Source organism: Seriola aureovittata, chromosome 1, assembly GCF_021018895.1.
Source record: "Seriola aureovittata isolate HTS-2021-v1 ecotype China chromosome 1, ASM2101889v1, whole genome shotgun sequence".
Taxonomy (NCBI): Eukaryota; Metazoa; Chordata; class Actinopteri; order Carangiformes; family Carangidae; genus Seriola; species Seriola aureovittata.
Window position 1 is genome coordinate 22770362 of NC_079364.1, and position 23010 is coordinate 22793371.

Genomic DNA, 23010 nt, shown 5'->3' on the forward strand with positions numbered 1-23010 from the left:
TTGTCAGGCACAGTGTCCCCTGTTCCTACACATTTGAGTAGGAAAGTGGGCCAAAATCAGGCTAATTAACCCTCTGAGTGCCAAGTGTATTATCTAGTTTGTTTTTTTTTGTTTTATTATCATTTTATTTCATATTATATTTTCATTTTAACATTTTAAGCCTTCACTTTATGAACGTCTTCGGATCTGTTGGAAGGTAATACTCATAAATCTATGTAATTTTACACATTTGCAATGCCATGAATTATAGCTAAAACCTGCACTGAATTTTGAATGTACTGAACACACAGTGGGGATTTCACAGCTCCAAGAATTCCAATGTGCATGTAGTCTTTATCAGTGCAAATGGCAAATAATGACAACTGAACTCGAAGAACTCTATGGATGTTTTTCACGGACCAGGTCTGTCTGTGCAAGCATCTCTCTGTGCATGAAGTTAAATTACATGAACAAAATATGGGAAAAACATTAGCTGAGGAAACTGAAGACAGAAAAGGATGAATGGAGGAGGCACCAGAAATACAACATACTGTATTTCTTTCAAACTGCAAACTTATATGTTGGTCAGAACACTGAGCACAGCTCATACAGTATAAATATGAACTGTGCAACCTCACCATGACCAAGATAGTGAGATAAGTGTGTGGCTTGTGTGTGTGTGTGTGTGTGTGTGTGTGTGTGTGTGTGTGTGTGTGTGTGTGTGTGTGTGTGCGTGGGTCTTACTGTCTTGGAACTGGCTGCAGGGTCCATCTCTCCAGCAACAAAGCATCTTGTTTAATGACCGGGTCACTGATGGGGTCACTCGGGGGGCACTCATCACCATAGCAACAGTCTGGCAAGAGCATGACCTCGATCATGATGGGGATGCTGTTCCTCCAAAGCAGAATCACCTCCGAACGGGTTCGCCTTGCCTGCCGACACTGGACACACACACACACACACACCCGCAGACAAAGGTTGAGGGTTAGTGTTCATTAGTGAATGTCAACACAGGGACCTTGAAATTTAGGGGCAAAGCAGATGTGACTCAATGGAACCTCACCTAAAGCTCAGTCTCTCAGTGATTTTATTTAGGTCGCATCTCAGTACAATATTAAAATCTTTTCAACATGGAAATTTACTATATATATATACGATATTCTATATAGCTGTTGCAATGAAAAAAGGAACGTAAACTGAGTGGCCAGTTTATTAGGTACACCTAATTAAAACTAATGCAGTCAAACACAATAGTCCTGCAATAAATCCTTGCATTCATTAAGTATAGATTGTCCAGTTTTTGTCAGAACCAAGCAGCAACATCGAAGGCTGAAAAATGAAGCCATCATGGAAGTCCCAAAAAACTGCAGTTCCTCGAATGACCACTTGAGGCTGGCTCCAAAAGTGAGTCAATCTCCCCAGACTGTTAAAATTCTCATGTTAAAATGTCCAACTTTAGAGCAGAAATAAACATGTTTACAGGCTGGTACAGGAAACGGTTTTGGTCTCTTTAGTCAATGTCCCTTATCATGACAACTGTACCGGGGGTGTGTGTGTGTGTGTGTGTGTATTTTTCTATAACTCCCCTGGTACATTTGCATAATTGAAGGTCGTGGCTGCTTTGAGAGACAGGTGGGTGCTGTCACAGTTGCCTTGTTGTTCAGTGTCTAGCAGTTAACTGTCTGCTCGGCGTCACTGCAGCTAATTCGAGCCACGAACGCGACCTCTCATCGGTGTTTGTGGCGTTGACGCCTTTTGGAGGATTTTTCATGCAAATATCGAACAGATAATATGGCTTGTTGAGATGTTCATTGACTAACAAAACATAAAAGGAAGTTTGTGCTCCTGTATTTTGAGGTGAGGTAAATTCTAGTATTTTTTTATTTATCTGTTAGCACTAATTAGCAGGTATCTGTGTCTGTACTCACCATACTTGGCTTGTTAGCTTTGCCCGTTAACTAGCAGAAAGCCAGAAAATGAATTAGCCTTGGGTTAGCTTTTGAGCAAGACATCCAGACACCCTGCTGTGCCAACGACGCTAAAAGCAGCGTGTGCTTGCCAATATATATTTTTTATTTATAAAGCTGGCATGCACCAAAGTGTGGAGCACACTCCCCACCTCTTTGCCCACTTTTGTATTAGCCAGGAGTTAGGCAGAGTCAGGTACTGCCATGACGTTGGTGGAGCAGCCCACTCTGAGCTTCAAAACTCCTCTTTAGAAACCTGTGGGTGACGTCTAGGAGGCTACGTCCATCTTTATATACAGTCTATGGTTAGAATTGTTTCAAGGAGATGTGGATTCAACTTTATTGTCATTTCAGAGGCTGTAGTTTGTTGCTGAACTGTATTTCATTTTAAACATTCAGATCAGTGAAGGTTGGATACTTAGTTCCAGCTATGTTGTTAAAATTATAGAAAATATATAATTATTACTAACATCTCCAATAAAGAATACATCAAATGTGCATCCTGTTTTGGGCCTCACTTAACGCTCATGACTTTAATGACGCAAATGAAGCAGCAACAACCTCTAGTAAAACTAGAAGAGACTGGCTTCTGTTCACGCTTACTAGAGAGAAGACAAGAGAGACTGTGTACACAGATGTGTGTTCACATGTGCTACCTGGGGCAGTTTGTCACTGCATTCGTGCTTGTGAAGAGGCGGCATGGCCGACTGGGCCGGCGGACAGTGCAGCCCCTCGGTCCTGCCCTTCACAGAATATTCTGGTGTCCTTCCCTCTGTGATAAGTAAGGTCAGGAACACCAGGAACTCCTCCGCATCATACTCGAAAAATTCCTCCGTTGCATCTAGACAAGGCAGAGAAAAAGAAGGTCAGCATATTCTTTTGCTTCAGACCTAGAGAGAAAACAAGGATCCAACTGGAGGCTCTGCTGGGTGTGAATTTTCCCCTCCTGTGACTGATGTTGGGGAAATAGAAATGCAATTAGAAAATAACCTGTATTGCCACAATAAACACATGAATGCCTGAATGTCATTGTTTAGGTTTCTGTTTAAGTGCATGTGGCTATTTAACTTTGGCTAGAAAAGCTTGTTTAGAGAAGGGGTGTGGGGGAAGGCAGCGGATGACAAGTTTTCTAGTTTGACTGCTTCAAAGGAATATATTTAGACCTTCCATGTCAGCTGAGCTCAGGGGTGAAGCCACACACTGTCTGTTCTCTCTTATACAGCACTAACACAAACACACACTCACCAACACACAAACACACACCAGCACAGACAGCACTGATATTAACATCATTCACACTCACTGACAAAAATTGTACAAACAAAAACTCACCTCGATACATGAGGACAATACAGGACAGAAATAATTAAGTTATGCTGCACTACCCAGTTCTCCACCAGTTTTGGTAGGGTGGGGTTGGACAGGGCTGACAGGACAGAGTAGGGCTGAATCGTCACTGTTGACGAATAGAGTATTCCCCTCCGACACTGTTCAAATTAGCAGTTACACAGAAGTGGAAAGACTACTGATAGGGACAACAACTGAATTTATTGTGTCTTTTCTACAAGGGTCTGATGGGGGCTGTTGTGTATTAGGTCACCAGTCAAATGCTACTAATCTGCGGCTGTGGCTCATGTGTTTGTCTACTGCCACAGCAACATTAACCAAACCCTGATCTGTTTGTGTTATAATTGACGCTAAGATCTAAACTGGGATATTTTTAGCAGAGGGTTGAGGAGCCTGTCTTGGCTGTCTATCTCTTGTACTCCTCCAGAGAAAACTCCCAGAATCCCGCAGGAGGTCAGCTGATACACAGCAGCGCTGAGAATTGCAACTTTCTTTCTTCACAGCACGCAAGCAAACACACTGCTGTACAGAAGCTGCCTGGCTGACAATCTCAAACCCCCCCCCCCCCCCCCCCCCCCCCCCGCCTTCATTTAAATTGGAGTCACGACTACATGCTTTTTTAATTTTTTTGATAATTTTGGTCCTCAGGTCCCCTACAAGAACACATACACATGCACACACCCTGTCCTCCTCCCATCAGAGCAGGGCTGGCTAGAATAGAGTCCCTCTCAGCTGGCTCTGCAGAAGTGTGAGCTATAAGCTGCTGCTGCTGCTGTGTGTGTGTGTGTGTGTGTGTGTGTGTGTGTGTGTGTGTGTGTGTGTGTGTGTGTTGTGTGTGTGTGTGTGTGTGTGTGTGTGTGTGTGTGTGTGTGTGTGTGTGTGTGTGTGTGTCTGTATTGCTGCCAGCCAGCCAGTCACGCACATTCCTCTCAGGGAACTCCTCCTACATGCCTTTGAGCTGCTGCTGCACGTGGAGAGAGGCGCACTCCAACACAAAACATGACGAAGGAGGGAGGGGATGAAGGGGGTCTGTTAGCCAGCTGTAGGCTGAATACGTGCAGGGTGAAAGAGATGGAGAGGGAGGCTATATTCAGGGACAATCTCCTCTTCTATATGGGCCGGAATGGGAAACAAAGGGAGAGACCAACAGCAAGAGAGCGAAAGACAGCGAGGGACAGGAGAGAGGGAGTAATATACAACAAAGGTCAAGATTCAAGGTCACAGGGTTTATTTCCTGAGCCTTTACGTGATGGTTGGCTTGAATGTACTGGATTACAGTCGAGGACTTGGGTTAAGGTACAAACCCAGTCTGTACTGGGAAAGGAAGATGCTGTCATTGGATTTGGGCTAAAGGTACACTTTGTGAGGGAGGCAAGGAGCAAAAGAGGAAGGAAGCATGGATGGATGAAGGGAGGGAAGTAAAAGAGTGATTAATGGAGCAAGGGGAAAACAGCCTCTGAGGAACGGAGTGCTACCCTAACCCCCCTTACACATGCACACACACACGCACACACAGAGACCCAATCATGTGTGCACATTGGGTGTCAGATTGCTGCTTTCTAGGAAAACCAAACCCAGGAACACATACATTTAAAAACACGACCAACAGGACAAAAACACACATGAACACCAACAAACAGAGGCACAGTGACAAACAAACTCACCATCACCAAAACACATGAACCCACTGAAGACACACAAAACACACAGACACACACAGCAACATACACACATGTGCAGCGCAGGACAAAGGACTAGTGATGGCGGATTTAGTTAAGGGGCCCACCCTGTGTACGCATAGATGAGAGCTGTCATTCTTTAGGGCGTCATGCCTGAATAGAACATTCCTATGAAGCACAGGACAAAGAAACACAGCCTAAATGGAGACTTGAAAGTGATCAGGATGCAGAACGACACAAAAAAAGCCAGAGAAGGAAAAAAAACTTTTCACAGATATGAAAGAAGAGAGGTACACTTAACATATGACTTAAAATGATAAAAAAAACAAAATGATTATCAAGGGGAAGAAAAACAGAGGAGTTGTTGTTTCAGCCTGATGCAGGACGCTAAACTCGTTACGGGCAGATCACCTCCCTTTAATCCTGCCTTTGGTACAAATTTGGGAATTTATGTAACAATCCACGTTGTTTACCAATCAAGCCTTACAAGCGGGGTTCAATGTTCAATCCTTCCTTTTCCTCGCCCTCCTCCCCCTCTCCCTCCTCCCTTTCCCACTGGACCGTGACAGATTCATTCCTGCCCCTCCACCTCTTTAAATGTGAAATCCGTCTCTCATCAATTTATGTTTGAACGTTTGAATTCATGTGTTTGTGAGACATCTCTCCTTGCTCTCCTCTCTTTCTCTACTAGTCCCCTTGCATTCAGTTAGAGAAGTACCAGAGCAGCTACTAGCACTACTTAAGAAATACAAACAGAAAACATTTCAATCATCAACATAATCAGATTTAAGTCCGGTGTTTAAATAAGAAGCTTTGGTGATACATCCTCCACTTTACGGATCCAAACTTAAATACATGACACATAATGGAACACTGATCCTTCTCTTTTCTATGTGCATGTGACCTCTCCTCCGTCTCCCGATAATGTGTGATGTGAATTACGTAACAGGTTGGTTTTGGATTCAGGCATCTTATTATTAGACCTGTGACCGCCTGCCACCGAGTGCAGCTGGATACCCGCCTACAGATCGGCTGGTTCGGCCTGTATAAGAACACACGCACGCACGCACGCACGCACGCACGCACGCACGCACGCACACACACACACACACACACACCTCTCAGCTGCCTCCATGCCCTCGGGCCAACAGATCAGTATAGAGTCATGTGGGATGGAAAAAGGCCCCCAGGTCAGGAGTGGAGGGGTCAACCTTAGTATCTAACATAGTGTTAAACACTGACATGCACTTTAGTATGATTCATCATTACCTAAACCCTGTCAGAGAGGCAAATGAGCTGTTTGTGTGTGGTTTTTGTGTTGCTCTTCTATGTATTGTATAAAAAAAAAAACAGATTCCTGTGCACTCTCGCCTGGTTATGACAGTGATTATGATCCTGAATGTTGTTGAAGACAGGAGAGAGAGAGGGAGAGACAGACATAAAGTGACTGAGCGACACAATCACACATTCAGATAAGATGACCCATTAATCCGTGAACTGTGGCCACACAATCACTGCGTGGCTGGCTATCTTTCTGTAGCAAAAGCTGCACTGCTCTCCACACACACATACGTACACACATTAACACACACACACTCGCAGCTAATTTGCATGCTATGTAAGTACCCAAAGTGGCAAAAACCAATCCCATCCTCCTCTGCTCAGGCAGTGCTGCACTCTACATGTGTCATTTGTTTATGACCAAGTTTCACCCAAAGAGCACTACTGGAGTCTTTCTAGCCTTTCCTCATACCTCAGTGATGTGTGTTAGGAGAGTGGAGACAAAAAACCCCCCAAAAAAACAGCTGGGCTACTGGTTATCAAAATCTTGAGTGTTACACACACAGATAATATAAGATAATAATACTTCAGGGAGGGGAGAGACGAGACATACTTCAGAGAGAAACAGACGGTCTAGGCTGATATTGGACAAAACAGCTGAGTATTCTAAAGGACAGATAGGAAACGCGCACAGTTAGTTCAACAAAGGCAGACAGGATGTCGTATTAGCAGTGCTTCCAGTTAACTGTCTGTCAATGTGAATTTCATGCAAATGTCTGAAACCTTGCAGAGTTAAAAAAGGGCAAATTAGATGACATTTCCATCAGCTGGTTTTTATTTTTTGGCATTTCTGCTTTTTTTAATTTTTTTTTTTTTAAATTGGATAGAGTCAATAGAGGGTAACAGGAGGGGGGAGACATGTAGCAAAGGGCCCAGGCTGGAGTTTAACCCAGGCCACTGAGGTAAACACTCATGCGATCTACCTGGTGAGTTACTAAGCATTCATGACCAGTCTGGCGGATTGTGGTGGACAGATGTTTCACATCAGAGTATTTTAGAAAATATACAACATACTGTTGTATCACAAAACTGAACAAATTCTGACTTGGCTGCTGCACTTTTCTTGACATTTCTTAAACAAACCTTAAGGCTTCATGAGAGCATAATGCATCTTTTGCAATACTGACAAAATCAGACTAAACAGATAAGACAGTAAGGCATCGAGACAGACAGAGATACAGAAGACAGAAGACAGAAACAAAGAAAATTAGTTTAAAAATATTCCACTGACTTGGAACTTGTCTCGTTGTATAAAATATCCACACCTAATATTTAAATTAACTTAAACAAGTAAAAAAATTCAGACAATTTAAAGAATGCTACAAAGCTATTGTTACTGCTTTGATCCAGTTTAAACGCCCAGACTGGTTGTGAAAGTAAATGAATAGCTGTCCACAGCTCCTGTTCCCCTGAGCAAGACACTAAAGCCCTAAGTGCTCCAGTGGGGACGAGTCAGTTTTCTCAAAATGAATAAATAATAAAACCAAGAGAACAAAAGTCTGTAATACTGTACCCATTTCTTAATGAAAAAAAATACAGAAAGGACATCAGAGGATATTTCAGATTTCTGAGAAAATGCTTTTTTGGTCTCCCTGTTTTCTTGAGGTCTTAAGTTAATATGATTTCATTTTTTAGGACCTGCAGACTCTAGATAACTAGCCTGCTGGGAGGGCGTGTGTGTGTATGTGTGTGTGTATGTGTGTCTGAAGGGCATTTCCAGGCAGTTTCTGTGCAGCAGTGGAGGCAGTCTGCTGAGCTTGCTGAGGTGTGTCAGCTTAACACACAATGATATCTAGCTCCTACTGCATGGAACAAAACAGTGAAGGTTCAATGTTCCCTGCTGAAAGTTCCTCATTCTGATCAGGTACAGCAGTGGATGTTGTAGATGGGAAACAACTCAAAGTCACTGCTTTTTTCGGCACTCGCACCTTGTAATCACCACTCTGTGTTAAGAGCGCTCAACACATTAAATTATAATTAGATATATAATAAGAAGACTGTGATGTTGTAATGACATGACCTTGAATTGTGTGTGGATGTGCAAATATGGATGGGCGGAAGTATACATATAGTGCCAATACACATTGCAGCCATGTGATATTTCTACTGCCATTTAATGCATACCATTATGCAATAGTATTATCGTTCTTACATGACATGTTCTGCCATGTATGCATTACCAGGGTACCAAGAACTCGTTATTTGTCCCTAAGTTGCATCAACAAATGTCAAGACTGCATCACATCACTTGAACTGTATATAGGTAGAGTGAGAGGAGAAGGAGACAAATGTAAACTTAACACCAGTTCTGCTTTGCTCCTACTGAAAAAGGGGTCATACTCTTTGTTGCATTCGAAGATGATAGTCAAAAGAACATTTGTACAGTTCATACTGCTTTGCCAATGATTGCAACACCAACCAACACCAACAATCAAAGGAAATGTCACCACAGAATACGATATGATGCACTGCGGGTGCACTGAATAAAGCAGTACATCACAGTACTTGTCAAATTCTCCTACGCTCAAAAAGATTACAGAGGCAATTTTTTTTTTCCTCATCAAGACAAACACTTAATTCTGAGGGAGGAAAATGTGATTCTCATTTATCAAGAATTTTGCAGCCCTAACACACACATATGTACAAACACACAGCTGCACTTCTATAATGTCTATATGGAGGCAGGATGGGAGATTACACAGACAGTTCTTCCATGCTAAATCTCCTTACTGCAGCCCCCGGTGAGATAAATATAGACACAACTTGGTAGCTCTCATTTTCTGTTTTTCTCTCTCTCTCTTATTTCAAAGTGTAAATTCCTACAATCAAGTACTTGATGACTTTGTGATGGTGTCTGCCAGCAAAAAAAGGGCTACTGCAGCGACTGCCTGAAGTCATAAACTATGGAGTGATAAAAGTAATTGCAAGATCGTGAGAAAAGTTCCAGCAGGCACAAGTTAGATGCTTAAATGCTGACACATATGCCACACTGCACTCCTTTGAATATCTACATACTATAGCTAGTAAGCTAAGCTAACCCTTCCCAAAGCATAACGCAGATAACTCATGGATTATCTGAAAACTACAAAGGGGCTCCCCCAAAATCCAACACTGGGCTGGGCTTTTGAAGGTTGCCTGATGTTAACTATTTGGCTATCCCCAGATTATGAAAGCACAGAGCAAGTTTTAAAGTATTTAAATGCACTGGTAGCAAAGCAGGTGGCAGATCTGAAGTGTCAGCAGCTCTGGCAACTGCATTTCTACCACCATGGGAATTGTTTGCAATGCCGTCTTTTCTGTTCCATGGCCAGTTCTGCAGTCTGACTATATTTGGAGACCAGCTGGTCTGCAAGACCAACTAAACTATATCATCTTTCCCTATACATGTGAAGGATTGCAACTGCTTACTTTCACTTTTCCTTACCAACTCTCTATTTCCATGAGCACGTCACAAGACTGTGGGTCCAAATACGCTGTGTCCCCAGAAATATGCACGAGAGCAAAACTTAACCCTTCTGACTTCCGTGTTCTGACTTTCCATTGCCATAAATCAGCTATTCAGGACCTGCAGTGCTTATGTAACATTACTAGAAGGAATTCTGACATTTAGCCAGTCAGTTACCAAAAATGTTTTATACCTTAAATCCAATCCAATTAAATTTCTGGTTAGGGTTCAGATTTCCTGTGCAAAATATCAAGGACACAAGTGCCAGCCAAGAACTGGATCCAAGAAAATCTGGACACTGTTCATTGTTGCCGTCTAACTTAGCGCAAAACAGCCAGCGTAGCACCATCAATACTTTGTATTTGAATCATTGCACCCTCAATTGAAATCAGGTCATATGGTATCTGCAGAACTTATGAGCTGCTACAACAGCTCTCATACTGCTTCTGCTTGCTTTTCTGATTTTATCCAGTGCTTTTCCAGCCAGTGTTCCATGGGATCTGAAGTTAAGCTGGTGTTTATCAGAACAACTGCTGCTGTCAATTGTTCTCAGGTTCCTTACAATGGCACTGAAAGACAGAAAATATTAATCAGTCTCCATTTTTGACAACAGACCCTGGAGAAGTCTTGTGGTGTTTATTCTTGTTGTCAACTGTCTAGCAATGGTGTTGTCATGGCTCCGAGCACATTGTGTATTCAACTTCCCATGATGAAAACATGTAGATAGACGAGTAATGCCCATTGGTAACAGCTAAATTAATGTTAATTAATACAGCTTGGAGCAGTACATTTGGAGCAGTTGAGTTATCGTCAGCAGCTACAGATATCCTTGATTATTTCAAAATAAAATTAAAAAAATGATTAACTCCCACACTTTCCTAACTAGCGCCAATTAACACATAGCTAATTGACAACCACAGCTATTCCAGAGTTAAAATTGGTCATATTCCTGGGCCACAAGCTACTGCACAAGCAAACGCCAGAATCATATTGCAGAGACATAATATCAAACAAGCTGACGGCATTGATAAATTTAAACAAAACATCCACTTATACAACGCACCTGTGGGGGCGTTAAATGTTTTTAATATTGCTACATTTCCTGTGAAAGCAGAAACTGCAATATGATTGAAGACACAATTAACTAAGTTTTCGTTTTTAAAGCCCCAATACAAAAGGAGGTGTTGCGTCAAAGGAAGAGGGATACATGGCCTGGGGAGCAGTGATCAACGATCACAACTCTTGACCAGGGAAGAAAGGGCGAGAAAAAAAGATGGACAAGTGTTGCCGAGGCAACAGAGACATTTTGTTAAACATTCCCGTCACAGTCATTGAGGAGTGTCTGGTGTGTAGGCATGAGCTGCACCAATATGCGTCTTTGTATGTGACAGTGAGCTGCAGCTTGACATCACAGTGTTTGAAGACAATTAATGCTCCTGTTGTGCTCTGCGAGTGTGCGGTGATGTGCGCTGGGTATATGCAGCAAATGACTTTTTGTGTTAGAGCATGTCTGTTGTGCTCTGACTGTATACCATGTCCTTGTATTGTACACTGAGACTGAGGCTGTTCTGTCTGTTAAGCTGTTAATGTGATCATACGCTCTCTCTTGTGTCTGTGTAGGTGTGTATGTTGTCCCGAGTGTGCCCGAGTGTTTATGTCACCTCCTTTATCTTCTGTTCCATGGTAAAGCAGCAAAGGGCTGCTGCTAAACTTCAATTGTAATAACAGGGTCAGTTGTGTTTCCATAGCGTTTTATAACATGACTCACATGTCACTGCCAGCTCACCTTTCCTGTTTTTGTCTGCCAGAGTGTTACAAGATTAAAAAACACTGGAAATGGAGGCTAAGTCTGCCAAGAAACTGGCATGTTTGTGCCAAAAGACCATAAAGAATGGTAAGGATCATCCAGGTTCAATTTAGCATCGATATTTAAATAAACTTTGGACATCATCTGTCAACTTCTACTTAGCACCATAAAGTATGTGTTTTAGTTATTTAGACTAAGAGCTCCTCTCTCAAGACTTTTCCATATTCCTCCCACTTGATATACTGAGATGTGTCTTCAAGACTTTGGGCTCGGGATCTATGACATGTGTGTGTGAGTGTCCCTCTCTCCCACTCTGCAACACAAAGGGGCAGATTCACAGCACACATAGCAACAAGCCCTGATTGGCTGAGGGGCGTTAGTACAGTTCCAGCTGAACCCTTCTTCTGTTTTGTGAACTCAGCTGCTATTATTCTCCCACAGCCAACAAATACACACACACACACTCACTCACTCGACCCAGATTGACAAACCACCTTGCCCTCTCTCTCATGCCCATTATTATCAGCGATAAACAGAGCTGTTGTTTAGAAGCTGAGCAACTCGCATACTCATGAAGTCACATGGTAAACAAGCTCAGAGCCACTAGAAAAAAAAGTGTTTAACAGACAAAACTCATCTCAGCTGATGTGGAAGAAGTCATTTAAGGCTTATGATAAATCATGTCTATTAATTAAAACTTCTTTCACGTTACGCCTGTCTCCCTAGTCTGTACACCTTGCCAGTAGGTGAAGTTGTGCCAGAACCCCATTACTCCTGTCATTGTTACCAAGGCAAAGTCATTCTGATGGCTAAAACTGTGAAAAACCAAAATGGTATGAATAAAAACGATCTACTTACATGTTAGGCTGTCTGTAGGCAACTAGACAAATAACAATATTTTCTAATGTAGTTGTATTACAGCATTACTAGGTCATTCAGTTTAAAGCCACACTTACTGACTTACTGCAGTGAACTTTTGTTGAGTTCAAGCAGAAAAATCCCTCTAAAATCACCTGTGCTGTTCATGCCTTCTTACAGTATTAGGTCAGTATGTATGATGAAAGCTCCCGTAACAATGGTAGCCTATCACGGTTAGGTAACTGTGGATGAAGGAGCACAGAGAGTCTGTAGGATTTCATTGCAACCACTCACTATGCCAGACGATCTCAGTGATCAGCTTTAACCAGGTAGGATCTGTAACATCATCTGGTGTAACCTTTGAATCTGATGGAAATCTGCGTTTTCTCTTCCTGCTACTGACCGCAAAGATGTAAATTCAAATCCAAAACCTGCTGCGACATTTTAGATGAGCAATGAGATACAGTACACTCTCTTCATCTTCAACAATCATAGCAACTGAGGTCCTTGAGTACGTACTTAAACCCCCATTATCTAGATGAGTTGCCCAGTGGCTGTAAGTAGAAGACTGGTTGCACTGGGCAGCTTCCAGGTATAAATTCATTAGTCTTAAGTAAATGTCAAGCATAATGTACATCAAAAAAATATTATGTGCTGTAAACTTTCTTCAGATTAAAAAAAAAATATCCATGAAATGGACTGAAGCGTAGACCATGTGCTTGTGAAATTTATTTGTTCAAAACAATTCATCACACCTTTCTACTAATCTCCTTCTCATCTTTCCTGAAATGCCAGAAAAATGATCATCGGACACACTCACCTAAGGTTTGTTGTGCCCTCCACTGTGCCCTTTTTGACCTTCCTTGCACATACTGTAGCTGGGCCCCCTAAGCTTTCGTTATTCAGGCAAGAGCGGCCCTTTGCAAACTCATTGTCTAACTAATGCCGGTTATGTAACGTGGAGTAGAGTGGATACAGCAGTACTGGATAAGGTGGTCAAAGTGGGAATTACTAAGCCCCAGTAGAGCCAACAATCATGCAGTCCTGTCTAATCTAGCCTTAACAATGCACACTTGAGCCACACACTTTTATTTTCGAGTCAACTGTCACATTTTCATTTTATAAAAAGGTAGAGAAAGTAAATCTCTTTATCAGGTGCATTTGCAAGAAGGTGAAAACAATATCAAGATTTTCAAAAGACGATTTAAGATTAGAATTTTATCCTCCAAAATACTGTACTACTTTGGCCCTTAAATTTAACTGTGTGCATGGATGTGATCTCCTTAACCAATCCCTATCCCCTCCATCTGCTAAATCTAAGCTGAATGCCGGTGGGTCCAGGACACTAGGGCAGTAGGGCAAACCAGCCTCTCTCTGTAACCAGAGCCACCCTATCCAACATGAACACACTGGCTTTTGACCTCTCCTGTGCTGTCGATGCCAATTTCTAGAAAGTGGAGTCCGAATTGAGAAACCCAAGCAGCCTTGCTCCAAGGGCCACGAGGAAAGTGTGTCAGTTGTGGCACAAGCAGATCGAGGTGGTTGGTGACTGGAATGAACCGCTTGGAACAAGGAAGTACAAGGCCAAAGTCTTGACATGACTGGAAAAAAAACCTCACTTTATTCTTGGTAAAGCTGGACTGAATGATTCATCTGCCCCAAAAGGCCAACAAAATGTTCTTCTTCACCTTCTTTGCTTTTGGGTACTTGTCACCTTTCACTGTTCAACTTCATGTATTTGTCATTTAGAGCCTGGTTTTGTCAGCACCTTTGAAACACAAAGTAGCAGCTCTGCGACCTCAGATCCAATAGCAGCACACATTAACCACGTAATACGTCAAGCACAGAAATCTACCCTCTAAAATTAAGGGGAAAAAGGAACAGTAACCTAGTTAAACAGGATAGACTGTCAGCTGCTTTGGTTTGAGGATGAAGCAATACAGATGCTGATTCTGGAATTGCCTCACTCGATATTGAGACCAGTTCTTGGCCTGAGAGAGATGAGATGAGGCAGTGGAGAAAAAGAAATGGGATAGTTGTGATGAGTCTCAAATTAACTTAAGCTCATGCTGTTGTTAATAAACAATGTGCTTCACGCCTCCACAATGAGCCCCCGAGGTGCTCTCCGTTAACAGATACTGGTAGTGTGTGCGTTTGTGTAACCATGATTCCATTACTCTAAAAGAATAGGTCACATTAGGGACAGATCAATTATCCCGTCAGAATCTCTATTATATATCTCCTGATTAATTAGTATTAGGGATAACTCACAGCATGAATGCACACAGTGATAGAAAATAGATTTTTTTTTTCAACCTAACTTCTATTTGGGGTATTCTCTCTTTATATTAGTGTCAGACATTTCAATTGTAAATGATCTAGGGTGGCCTCTTTGGTGCTAGACCACAACAGCAACCTGTCAGCATGGGAACACGGGATCAGACGAGAGGTGTGTGGTACGGGAACCTGATTAAAGTGCTGCTTATGTAACACCCTTTGCAACCAAAGATGTGTGGTGTCTGGTAACAGACCTTAAAACCTGACGAGGATTCCAGCCTCTTCACAGTCAATCTAGACCATCAGTCAATATTAGCATTTAACGATTCTAATAAATCAGTGACATCAGACAAAACACAAGCTTCTTTATTTCCTTATTACTAACTCCCCCAATGTTGTGCTCTATTAACACTGTTGAGGGCTTGTAATGTTTTTATACAATATCTGGCATCGACAGAATTTATAATTCAACATTTAGCTTTTAACAGAAACTGAATTAAAAAAAAAAGAAGTATTTTAAGGAAAATAACTTTTAAATAGAAGTATAAAGACTAAACACACTCCAGTAATGCTCAGAAAACAGCGCAAGTTTGTGTGAACTGGCCTATAGCCTCATTTGAGATGCATGCCAATAGCAATATACATATCTGCAACATGTATTTATTGAGGAATCAATATATAGATAATTCTGTCAGGCCTTACTATCACCTGTTTCATTCTTGTGTTTTTGATAGTCAGTAAACCAAGCTGTATTTCTGTCAAAATGCTTTTTTTCTAGATATTATCAGTTGTTACAGTAGGTCTATGTGATGCAACTCAGAGGAGAGGGGAGATAAAGGGAGGAGGGGAGATGAGAGGAGAGGAAAATAGAATAGGTATAAGAAGACCATTGGAGCAAGGAGTCGGAACATTGATTCACTACAAAGTCATAGAGAGACAAAATTGCCTGTATAGGGATTTCCCAACTCACGAAGCTCGCAGAAAAACAATAATCACACATCCATAAGCACGACATACTCCTATGTAAACACCAATGGCTTAGTGGCACCTTGGCAGCAGAAATATGACCCATGCTTCTTCAGCCAGTCCAGCAACAAGTCTGCATGGTGTATTTGTATACATTGCGCCTTAATACGGAGTAGCTGCACTAAATATGTACACTTGCTGAGATTAACAGGAAGCTGTCATTATGGTTTCTCAGTTGCAAAAATAAAAAGCATAGTAGAAGCATGACAAAGAAACTTTGTTTCTTTATTAGGTGGTTTCTGTGCAAAGTGTGTGAATCAAACAGAATTTGCAGCTTAACACAGATCACATCAAGAATTAATACTAAGTTGGAAGCAAGGATGCAATAAAAAGGACACCTGAAATTAATTTGTCATGGATATAAAATCCCAATAATATTTATTTGGCTACTTTGTTCACATAAAATGTTTAAATAATGTACAAACCCTGTTCTGCGTGTTTTAAACATTAATTTAAACGCTAGTAAAAAAATGTGGTTTTATTAAAAAAAGAACATGAGGAAATTAAATTTTTTAAGGCCTTCATTTTAATTAATCAATTCAGACCTTGATGAGACCTACAGACACCTTAAGGAAGAAATACAAAAGTACGACAGAACACAAACTTCATACACCAAAGCCACACCGAAATAAAGACAAACAAATTGTGATACAGAGGAAAAAAGAGACACAGATATTGTCCCACCACAACACCACCCCCACCAAGAAAAAACACCATGTCCAGATGGCTCTTCCTGTTCCTACAGAGCTGGCTGCTGGTTGGCTATGAGGAACCACAGGGGCGGGTGGATGTGACGAAAAAAAGAAGCAATGACATCACTGGCTCAGTGGCACCCTGGCAGCAGAAATACGACCCATGCTGCTTCAGCCGGTCCAAGTCTGGATGGTGTATTTTTGTGTGTCCATATAGCTTGTTAACACTGTGCCTTAATACGGAGTAGCTGTACTAAATATATACACTTGCTTTTATGTCTATGTCTGTGCAAGTGTGAACACAACTCAATATGACTTTAGTGACCTTAAGCATTAAAACTATATATGTATATGTATATATATATATATATATATATATATATATATTATATATATATATATGTGTATATATATATATATATATATATATTATATATATATATATATATATATATATATATATGTGTGTATATATATATATATATATATATATATATATATATATATATATATATATGTATATATATGTATATATGTATATATGTATGTATATACACATATATAGTATATATGTATCCGTATAGCATAACAGTGCACATCTACATGTGTCCTGATGGAGGGCTAGCGTGCTAAATAAAATGTTCCAGCATTATGTAAGAGCATTACTGGACTGGGAGCACTGGTTGTCCAATCCCTTACATCGGCTAGGCAAGGCTAGGCTACTTACAGTCCAACCTGTCACAACAGCATTGATTTAGGCTGATTACTCTGGGGGCCAGGATAGTAACTCACAGCTGAATGCCTACAAAGTATTGGTATTCATTGTGAGAGGCAGCTCTGAATCTCGCTGTACAATGGGGAGTCCAATAACCACTTTGAGTGGAGCTGGGTCAGCAAATGGCTGTGGTGCTGTATAGAAAAGGAAATACATAGAAGCACTTATGTTGACTTAAGCTAGTTGATAAAATCAATACCGATTGTACAGCTTTGTACCTAAACATGAATACCTTTAAGTGAGAGAAAAAACTATTAAATTATTCGGCTTTTTAAATGAATATCAATTCACTGGCCTCTCCAATACAAAATTAATGTTAGTGTCCAATTCCAATTCCAATAAGTGATGATATATAATTTGCGAATCACAAAAATATAGTACTATCAGTCAACATTAGTTGTGAATTTGCTAAAAAAAAAAAAAACATGAGAACAGAGAAAAATTAGTCACTCAAAAAAAAGAAAAAAAGAAAAAAAAAAAAAGATACAGATGGAGTCCAACTGTGCGAGGGGAGTAAAACAAGAGAGCACCTGTTGTGGCTAACTCCTGCTACAGCATGGGGTAAATCACCGTCAAGGAGGAGGCAAAGACAACACAGGGCTAAGCAGGTGCTGTACGGGACAACAGTGTATGTCACTCTTTGTTATCTGGGTCTCTTGTCAGTGAGAGTGTATACCCTGATCCGCTGGCATGTGTCTGGGACATCTCAGGGCAGCTGTAATCCAACTGAGCGCACGGCAGAAGGCAGGCAGTGGAGTAAGTTTTGTGTGTGTGTTTGTGTGTGTGTGTGTGTGTGTGTATATGTGGGGAGAGTGGACATTATTCAACTCCTCCTCCAGGGACTAATGTCTCCAAACAGGAAGCACTGCCATACTAACACACCAAATAACATTACAGGGAGCAGGAGCGGGAGCACAGCGCTGAGGATTGCCAGCTGACTGAGTCTCTCCAACATTACTAGCTCTGAGGTCATCTCTGTCTATATTGTTTAAACTGTGTCTGACAGCGGGAGAGAATGAGAGCTGTGGTTGAGGTTTTTAAGGAGGAAGCACTAAGTCACACCATTCTTAGCTCTATACTCAGACATTTCACCATATGACCTCATATAACCATCTAATGCAAAGTCTTCTTTGTTCACTGATCTGGTTGTGAAGATGAACACAGTTGAGCCAAAACAGTCTATTTTTAAGATGTAAACAATTCCAGTGTGGTCTTGAATCAAGCTTTTATCTTCTACATATTTAGATAACAAACCATTAAAAAAATTATGTCTTTAAGGATACAAATAAAACCCAGCTCAACCACACCGTTTGAAACCTGATACAACAACCTATGTTTTGCCCAACTAGTGTAAACAGGTCCTGAGTTTTCCATAGCTGCTCTTTATGGGACCTGTTAAAAGCTGTCAGTTGAGCCACATGGTTCAACGGTACATCGCTTATTAAGGCCAACAGCAATCTGTTGTGTACTCTCTGCAACACTCACTCTCTCCTCACACCCGCACACACCATCCTGACTCACAGCTCAACTCACAGAAAAACAAGGGGGTCAGATGACTCTGGTTAGGCCCCTGAGTGTAACATAAGTGCTCCTTTTCTACCTTTATAACAAAGCATGGTTCACAAAGTGCCACAAAGAGATGCTGCCTGAACTTCGCAGAAAATTCTGTTCATCTGAAACACAAAAGTCTTCATGATGCTATTTTTTTTCTCTGGATACCAATTCTGACATCTAAACTCAGGGTATTAGCTGACAAAGGGATCCCAACTGATACCAGTGCTCTTCTTTGTTTTTCAGTTTTAAATCTCTCTCCATCATCGTATCATCAAACGAATTAGGATCATTCTTCTAACTGTAAAGAAATGAGGCTGTAAACAAGACATCACTTTCTTAGTGTATGTGTACTTAATATGGATTGGACACATTAGCCTGAGATAGGATCTATTTATTAAGGTCAACATCAGTGCAGACACTGATCTGTACTGTTGGATTTCAGCATTACAAGTGCCCATATTGCCCCCTCAAGGTGCTAAAAGTGGAGCTAAAGCCAAAGTATGGTGGGCTACACTGTGATTCTATCACCTCATAACCCACCCAAAGTCTTGGCTTGACTTTTCACACCCACCTGATCAGGAGGTCACAGCCTATGAAGCTTGTCACAAGAGTGTTAGTGTTAGATGCACATGTCTGGACTTGTTCAGCTCTCCCCCTTAAACATAAAATAGCTAGGCTCTCAAAGGAACTCTCACCCCAGCAGGTGAAGAGCAGTGAAACTGACTGATCTGTGCTTAACTCGGCCTTGATATGGTCCAGGCTACTAAGTAAACAGCTCCTCTCACCACTGCAGTCCCTCTCTCTGAGAGGAGCGAGGCAAAAGAAGGAAGGTATCTGGCCTATAAGCAATCTGGTATCTCCACCACAGGAATGGTACAGTATGTTCCAAATAACAATAGCACCGCAGTATCTGCCAGTCAAAGAGGGAGCTACTGCTGTGGAACAGCTTCTATTGGCACAAGTTTTCACAATTAGAACATGACAGTGAGCAAGCCAACCTGACATGGTGACAATCCATGAAGGGTGAAAAACAGATGTGCTGTACTAATGTGCCTCAGGCCAACAGTTCTCAATCTTTTTGGCTCATACAAGGCAGGACTACGTAGAAAATTTGGTTATAATCATTTCAATATCCCCCAATTTGAGGGCCATTACCCCAACCAATACCAGAAAACACAACAGCAGTGTTGCCATTTGCTGTTCACTGTTGACCCAGAATGTTATGCTTCATTATTAGGCTATAATTACATTGTACAGTGTCAGTCAATGTGCCCTTTACTCTGGCCAGTTGCATCACACAGAAGTCTTGTGTCAGTGCTTCTATATAAAGGATCCTACAAGCAAGGCAAGGCTAGGGTTAAACGTCTAGGCCCATATAGGGCACGTGTTTACTGTGTGTTGTGGAGTCCCATTACCAGTATATTGTGCTCTACGGAAGATCCCACTCTGGCCAGTCAGCAGCCTGACTGCTGTTTCATAACCTAGACAAACAAACAGACTATCCCTGATTGACTGCAGCTAATCTCATCATGGCTGAGAACAGTGGCTCTTCGCACTTCCAAGTATGGTGCTATTGTGTTGTTGACATCAAATCAAGGCATCATTTACACTGGATCACAAACAACCATGTACAATCAATCACTAAGTGAATCATTTATTTTATGAGCTCATACAACAGTAATTGTCATTTGTCAGAGCAGAGATTAAGGTATTGAGAGACCCTTCACAAATTATTGCAATGGTCAAATTAGCATAATCACACAGAAACAAACAAGGGTGTCCCCTCTGTCCCTGTTTTACCTCTTGCTGCAGATACAGCGACATGTAAACAGGTTGCAGAGCATAAGGCAGGAGCCTTATTTCCACAACAGGGTGGGTGTCAAGAGCATTTTGCAGCATCCCTGTGCATGAGACTATCAAAACATGAGCAACCAGAAAACGGAATGGTATTTGGCATGACAAGATCTTGCAGTTTACACATTGAGTCAAAAAATTGGGAAAAAAAACAGCTGACATTTGTGTTAACATCCAAATCTAGAGCAGCAAATGTGTGTTGTATGTACATGCCCTCATTTATTCGGGTCAGGTTTTGTTAATTCACATAACCAGTGACCAGGCTGACCAGCTGTTACATCATTCCCTGGCCTGATTCTTCTCTCAGGGGAATGGGTACAGTCAGTCCACTAAAGCTGGAATTGGACAGCTTGCCCCACACACTGACCATCAAGTCCACCCCAGAGATGTGTGCGTGTGTGTGTGTTTGTGATGCCCCACGTACCTCGCTCGGGCTTCATGTTGTCCAGTGTCATCAGGTTGTCGTCAGGGTCTCTTTCAGGGTTTTCTCAGTCTTCTCTTTTTTTCTATCACACACAGCCTTTGACAGTAGCACAACGGTGTCTGCACCCCCCAAACCCTCTGTGACTGAGACCTGCTGTATTAGCTAAGCAATAATATCAGCTGTGAAGCCTGTGTTGGTGCCAGCGGCCCCTATCCAACAACAAAGCATTGCTTTGTTAGCATGCTACTGTACGCTTCCATCGAGTCGCACTGTATTGTCCAACTGACTAACACAAAGACAGCTGATCGCGAATGCCAGTTATAGTTGGCTTCAGGTACTGGAGTTGTCAATCTGCTTGCTAGCGAGTAACCAATCTGACTACTAGTAATATAACTAGCAAGCTGGCTACTCTTACAGCCCGTCTCAGATTACACCACCTGAACCATAGTTACATCGCGATGCATTTCTGAGTCCCCTCTCATGTAACGCTGGCTCCTCACAACACTCCTGCCTGAGCGGACGCCTGCTAACTCAGCAGTGTTAGCTAGGTAGCAAACTCAACCAATTAACCTTATCGTTACTGAGTTGTTAAGCGTCTGCGGGTGACGACAACATCGCAAACATCCCAACCCCCAGTGTAGTGCAGGTAGCCACAGCTCAGCTACAAACACCGATGCCGATGACGGACGGTCTCGGTATTTTCTGCTACGACGAGAGCATATTTAGCGTATCATTCTTCTCACGAAATGTTTACCGACGATATCAGGCGGATATGCTCCGCTTTCTGTCCGTCCACAGCTCTCGAACAGTCGCCATCTACTTAACGTTAGAGACGCCACCTGTACCGACTTCCTTTGTGATCTTCATTAAAACTTTTCAAACAAACAGCCCGACTCTCTGCTGCAACGCTTCGGTAACGACCGCAACGTTTTCCACGAGCGTTAACTAAGTATCAGTCGCTGTTTTACCGCTGACAGGCCATCCGACCAATGAAACTACACGACTAGGTCGATACTAATAATATTCAGGCGAAATGCAGATGAAAGGAACAGTGAGTGCTCCTGGTCGTGATGCTTACAGTCTGCCTCCCCTCCTCACTTCCCTCCCTGCTGCTTGTCAAAACAGATCAGTGCAGCTCCAGTCACGTGTCCCAACAACAGCCCCGCTCGTCACTTCCCTCTCTGCCAGCCTCGTATGAACTCGCAGCCATAGCAACCGCCAACTTAGAAGTGGTACCAAAACTTCTACAGGGAGGACGCGCCGTGTTTGATTGAAGACAGATTAGAAAAAATGACAACCTCGATCTGAATTTGTTTCTCCACTGTTATGTCTCATTATTGGCAGCGGGCGTCCGAGTAGGGTGAAGGGAACAAACAAGAGATGAGCTATACTCTCCGTAAGCTGATTGGTCAGTGGAATTCGGTGCGCGTTCACGTGCGCACGTGAGCGTTCGTCTTTTTCCGTGGTGAACATTTTGTTCTGGCTTGGTTGGCTCGTGTGAAGCCAAAGATCGTGTGTGTTAACGCTATTATATGTTGCAGCACAAAGTCCTGACTGGTCGAGAGACAAGTTCCTGGCAAATGCACCAGACAATGACTCTAGCTATAGGGATTAATTTAATACATTATTTTGGCTTCTAAAATTAAATAAACTTTTGTCGCTCGTGTATATTCATAGAAATAAACCGTCCTCTTTGTTTCAATAGACAAAAGACATCTGCAGTAATGTATATTATCTTATATTTTTCAGTAATAATAGAGTAATATGAAATGTAAGAAGCTGTAGATTGTTACAAAAGGTGCAAAATCAAAAAATAGATCTATATTCAACCCAAAATCCCAGATACAGTACATTAGATAAAAATGAAAAACCCTAAATAGCCTATCCACTACCATCATCACCCAACTTTGGCCAGTCACTGTAATGAAGAGTGTCATTCAAAAATACTACAAAAATTGCATTAAAAAGAAGTTAGGTTAAAACCT

The 23010-nt window shown here is 41.8% G+C and overlaps 1 protein-coding gene across 1 annotated transcript in view; it reads right to left on the minus strand.

Annotated features, from left to right (window-relative positions):
* Positions 1–22311, minus strand: part of atosa (atos homolog A) — a 30121-nt gene extending 7810 nt beyond the window's left edge. Inside the window, exons 1-3 of the mRNA XM_056374593.1 lie at positions 21026–22311; positions 2603–2787; positions 724–920 (exon numbers count right to left, since the gene is read on the minus strand). Of these exons, the coding sequence (XP_056230568.1) occupies positions 724–920; positions 2603–2787; positions 21026–21056 (413 nt within the window). The 5' untranslated portion in view covers positions 21057–22311. The remainder of the gene's footprint in view (positions 1–723; positions 921–2602; positions 2788–21025) is intronic.
* Positions 22312–23010: the final 699 nt, after the last annotated feature.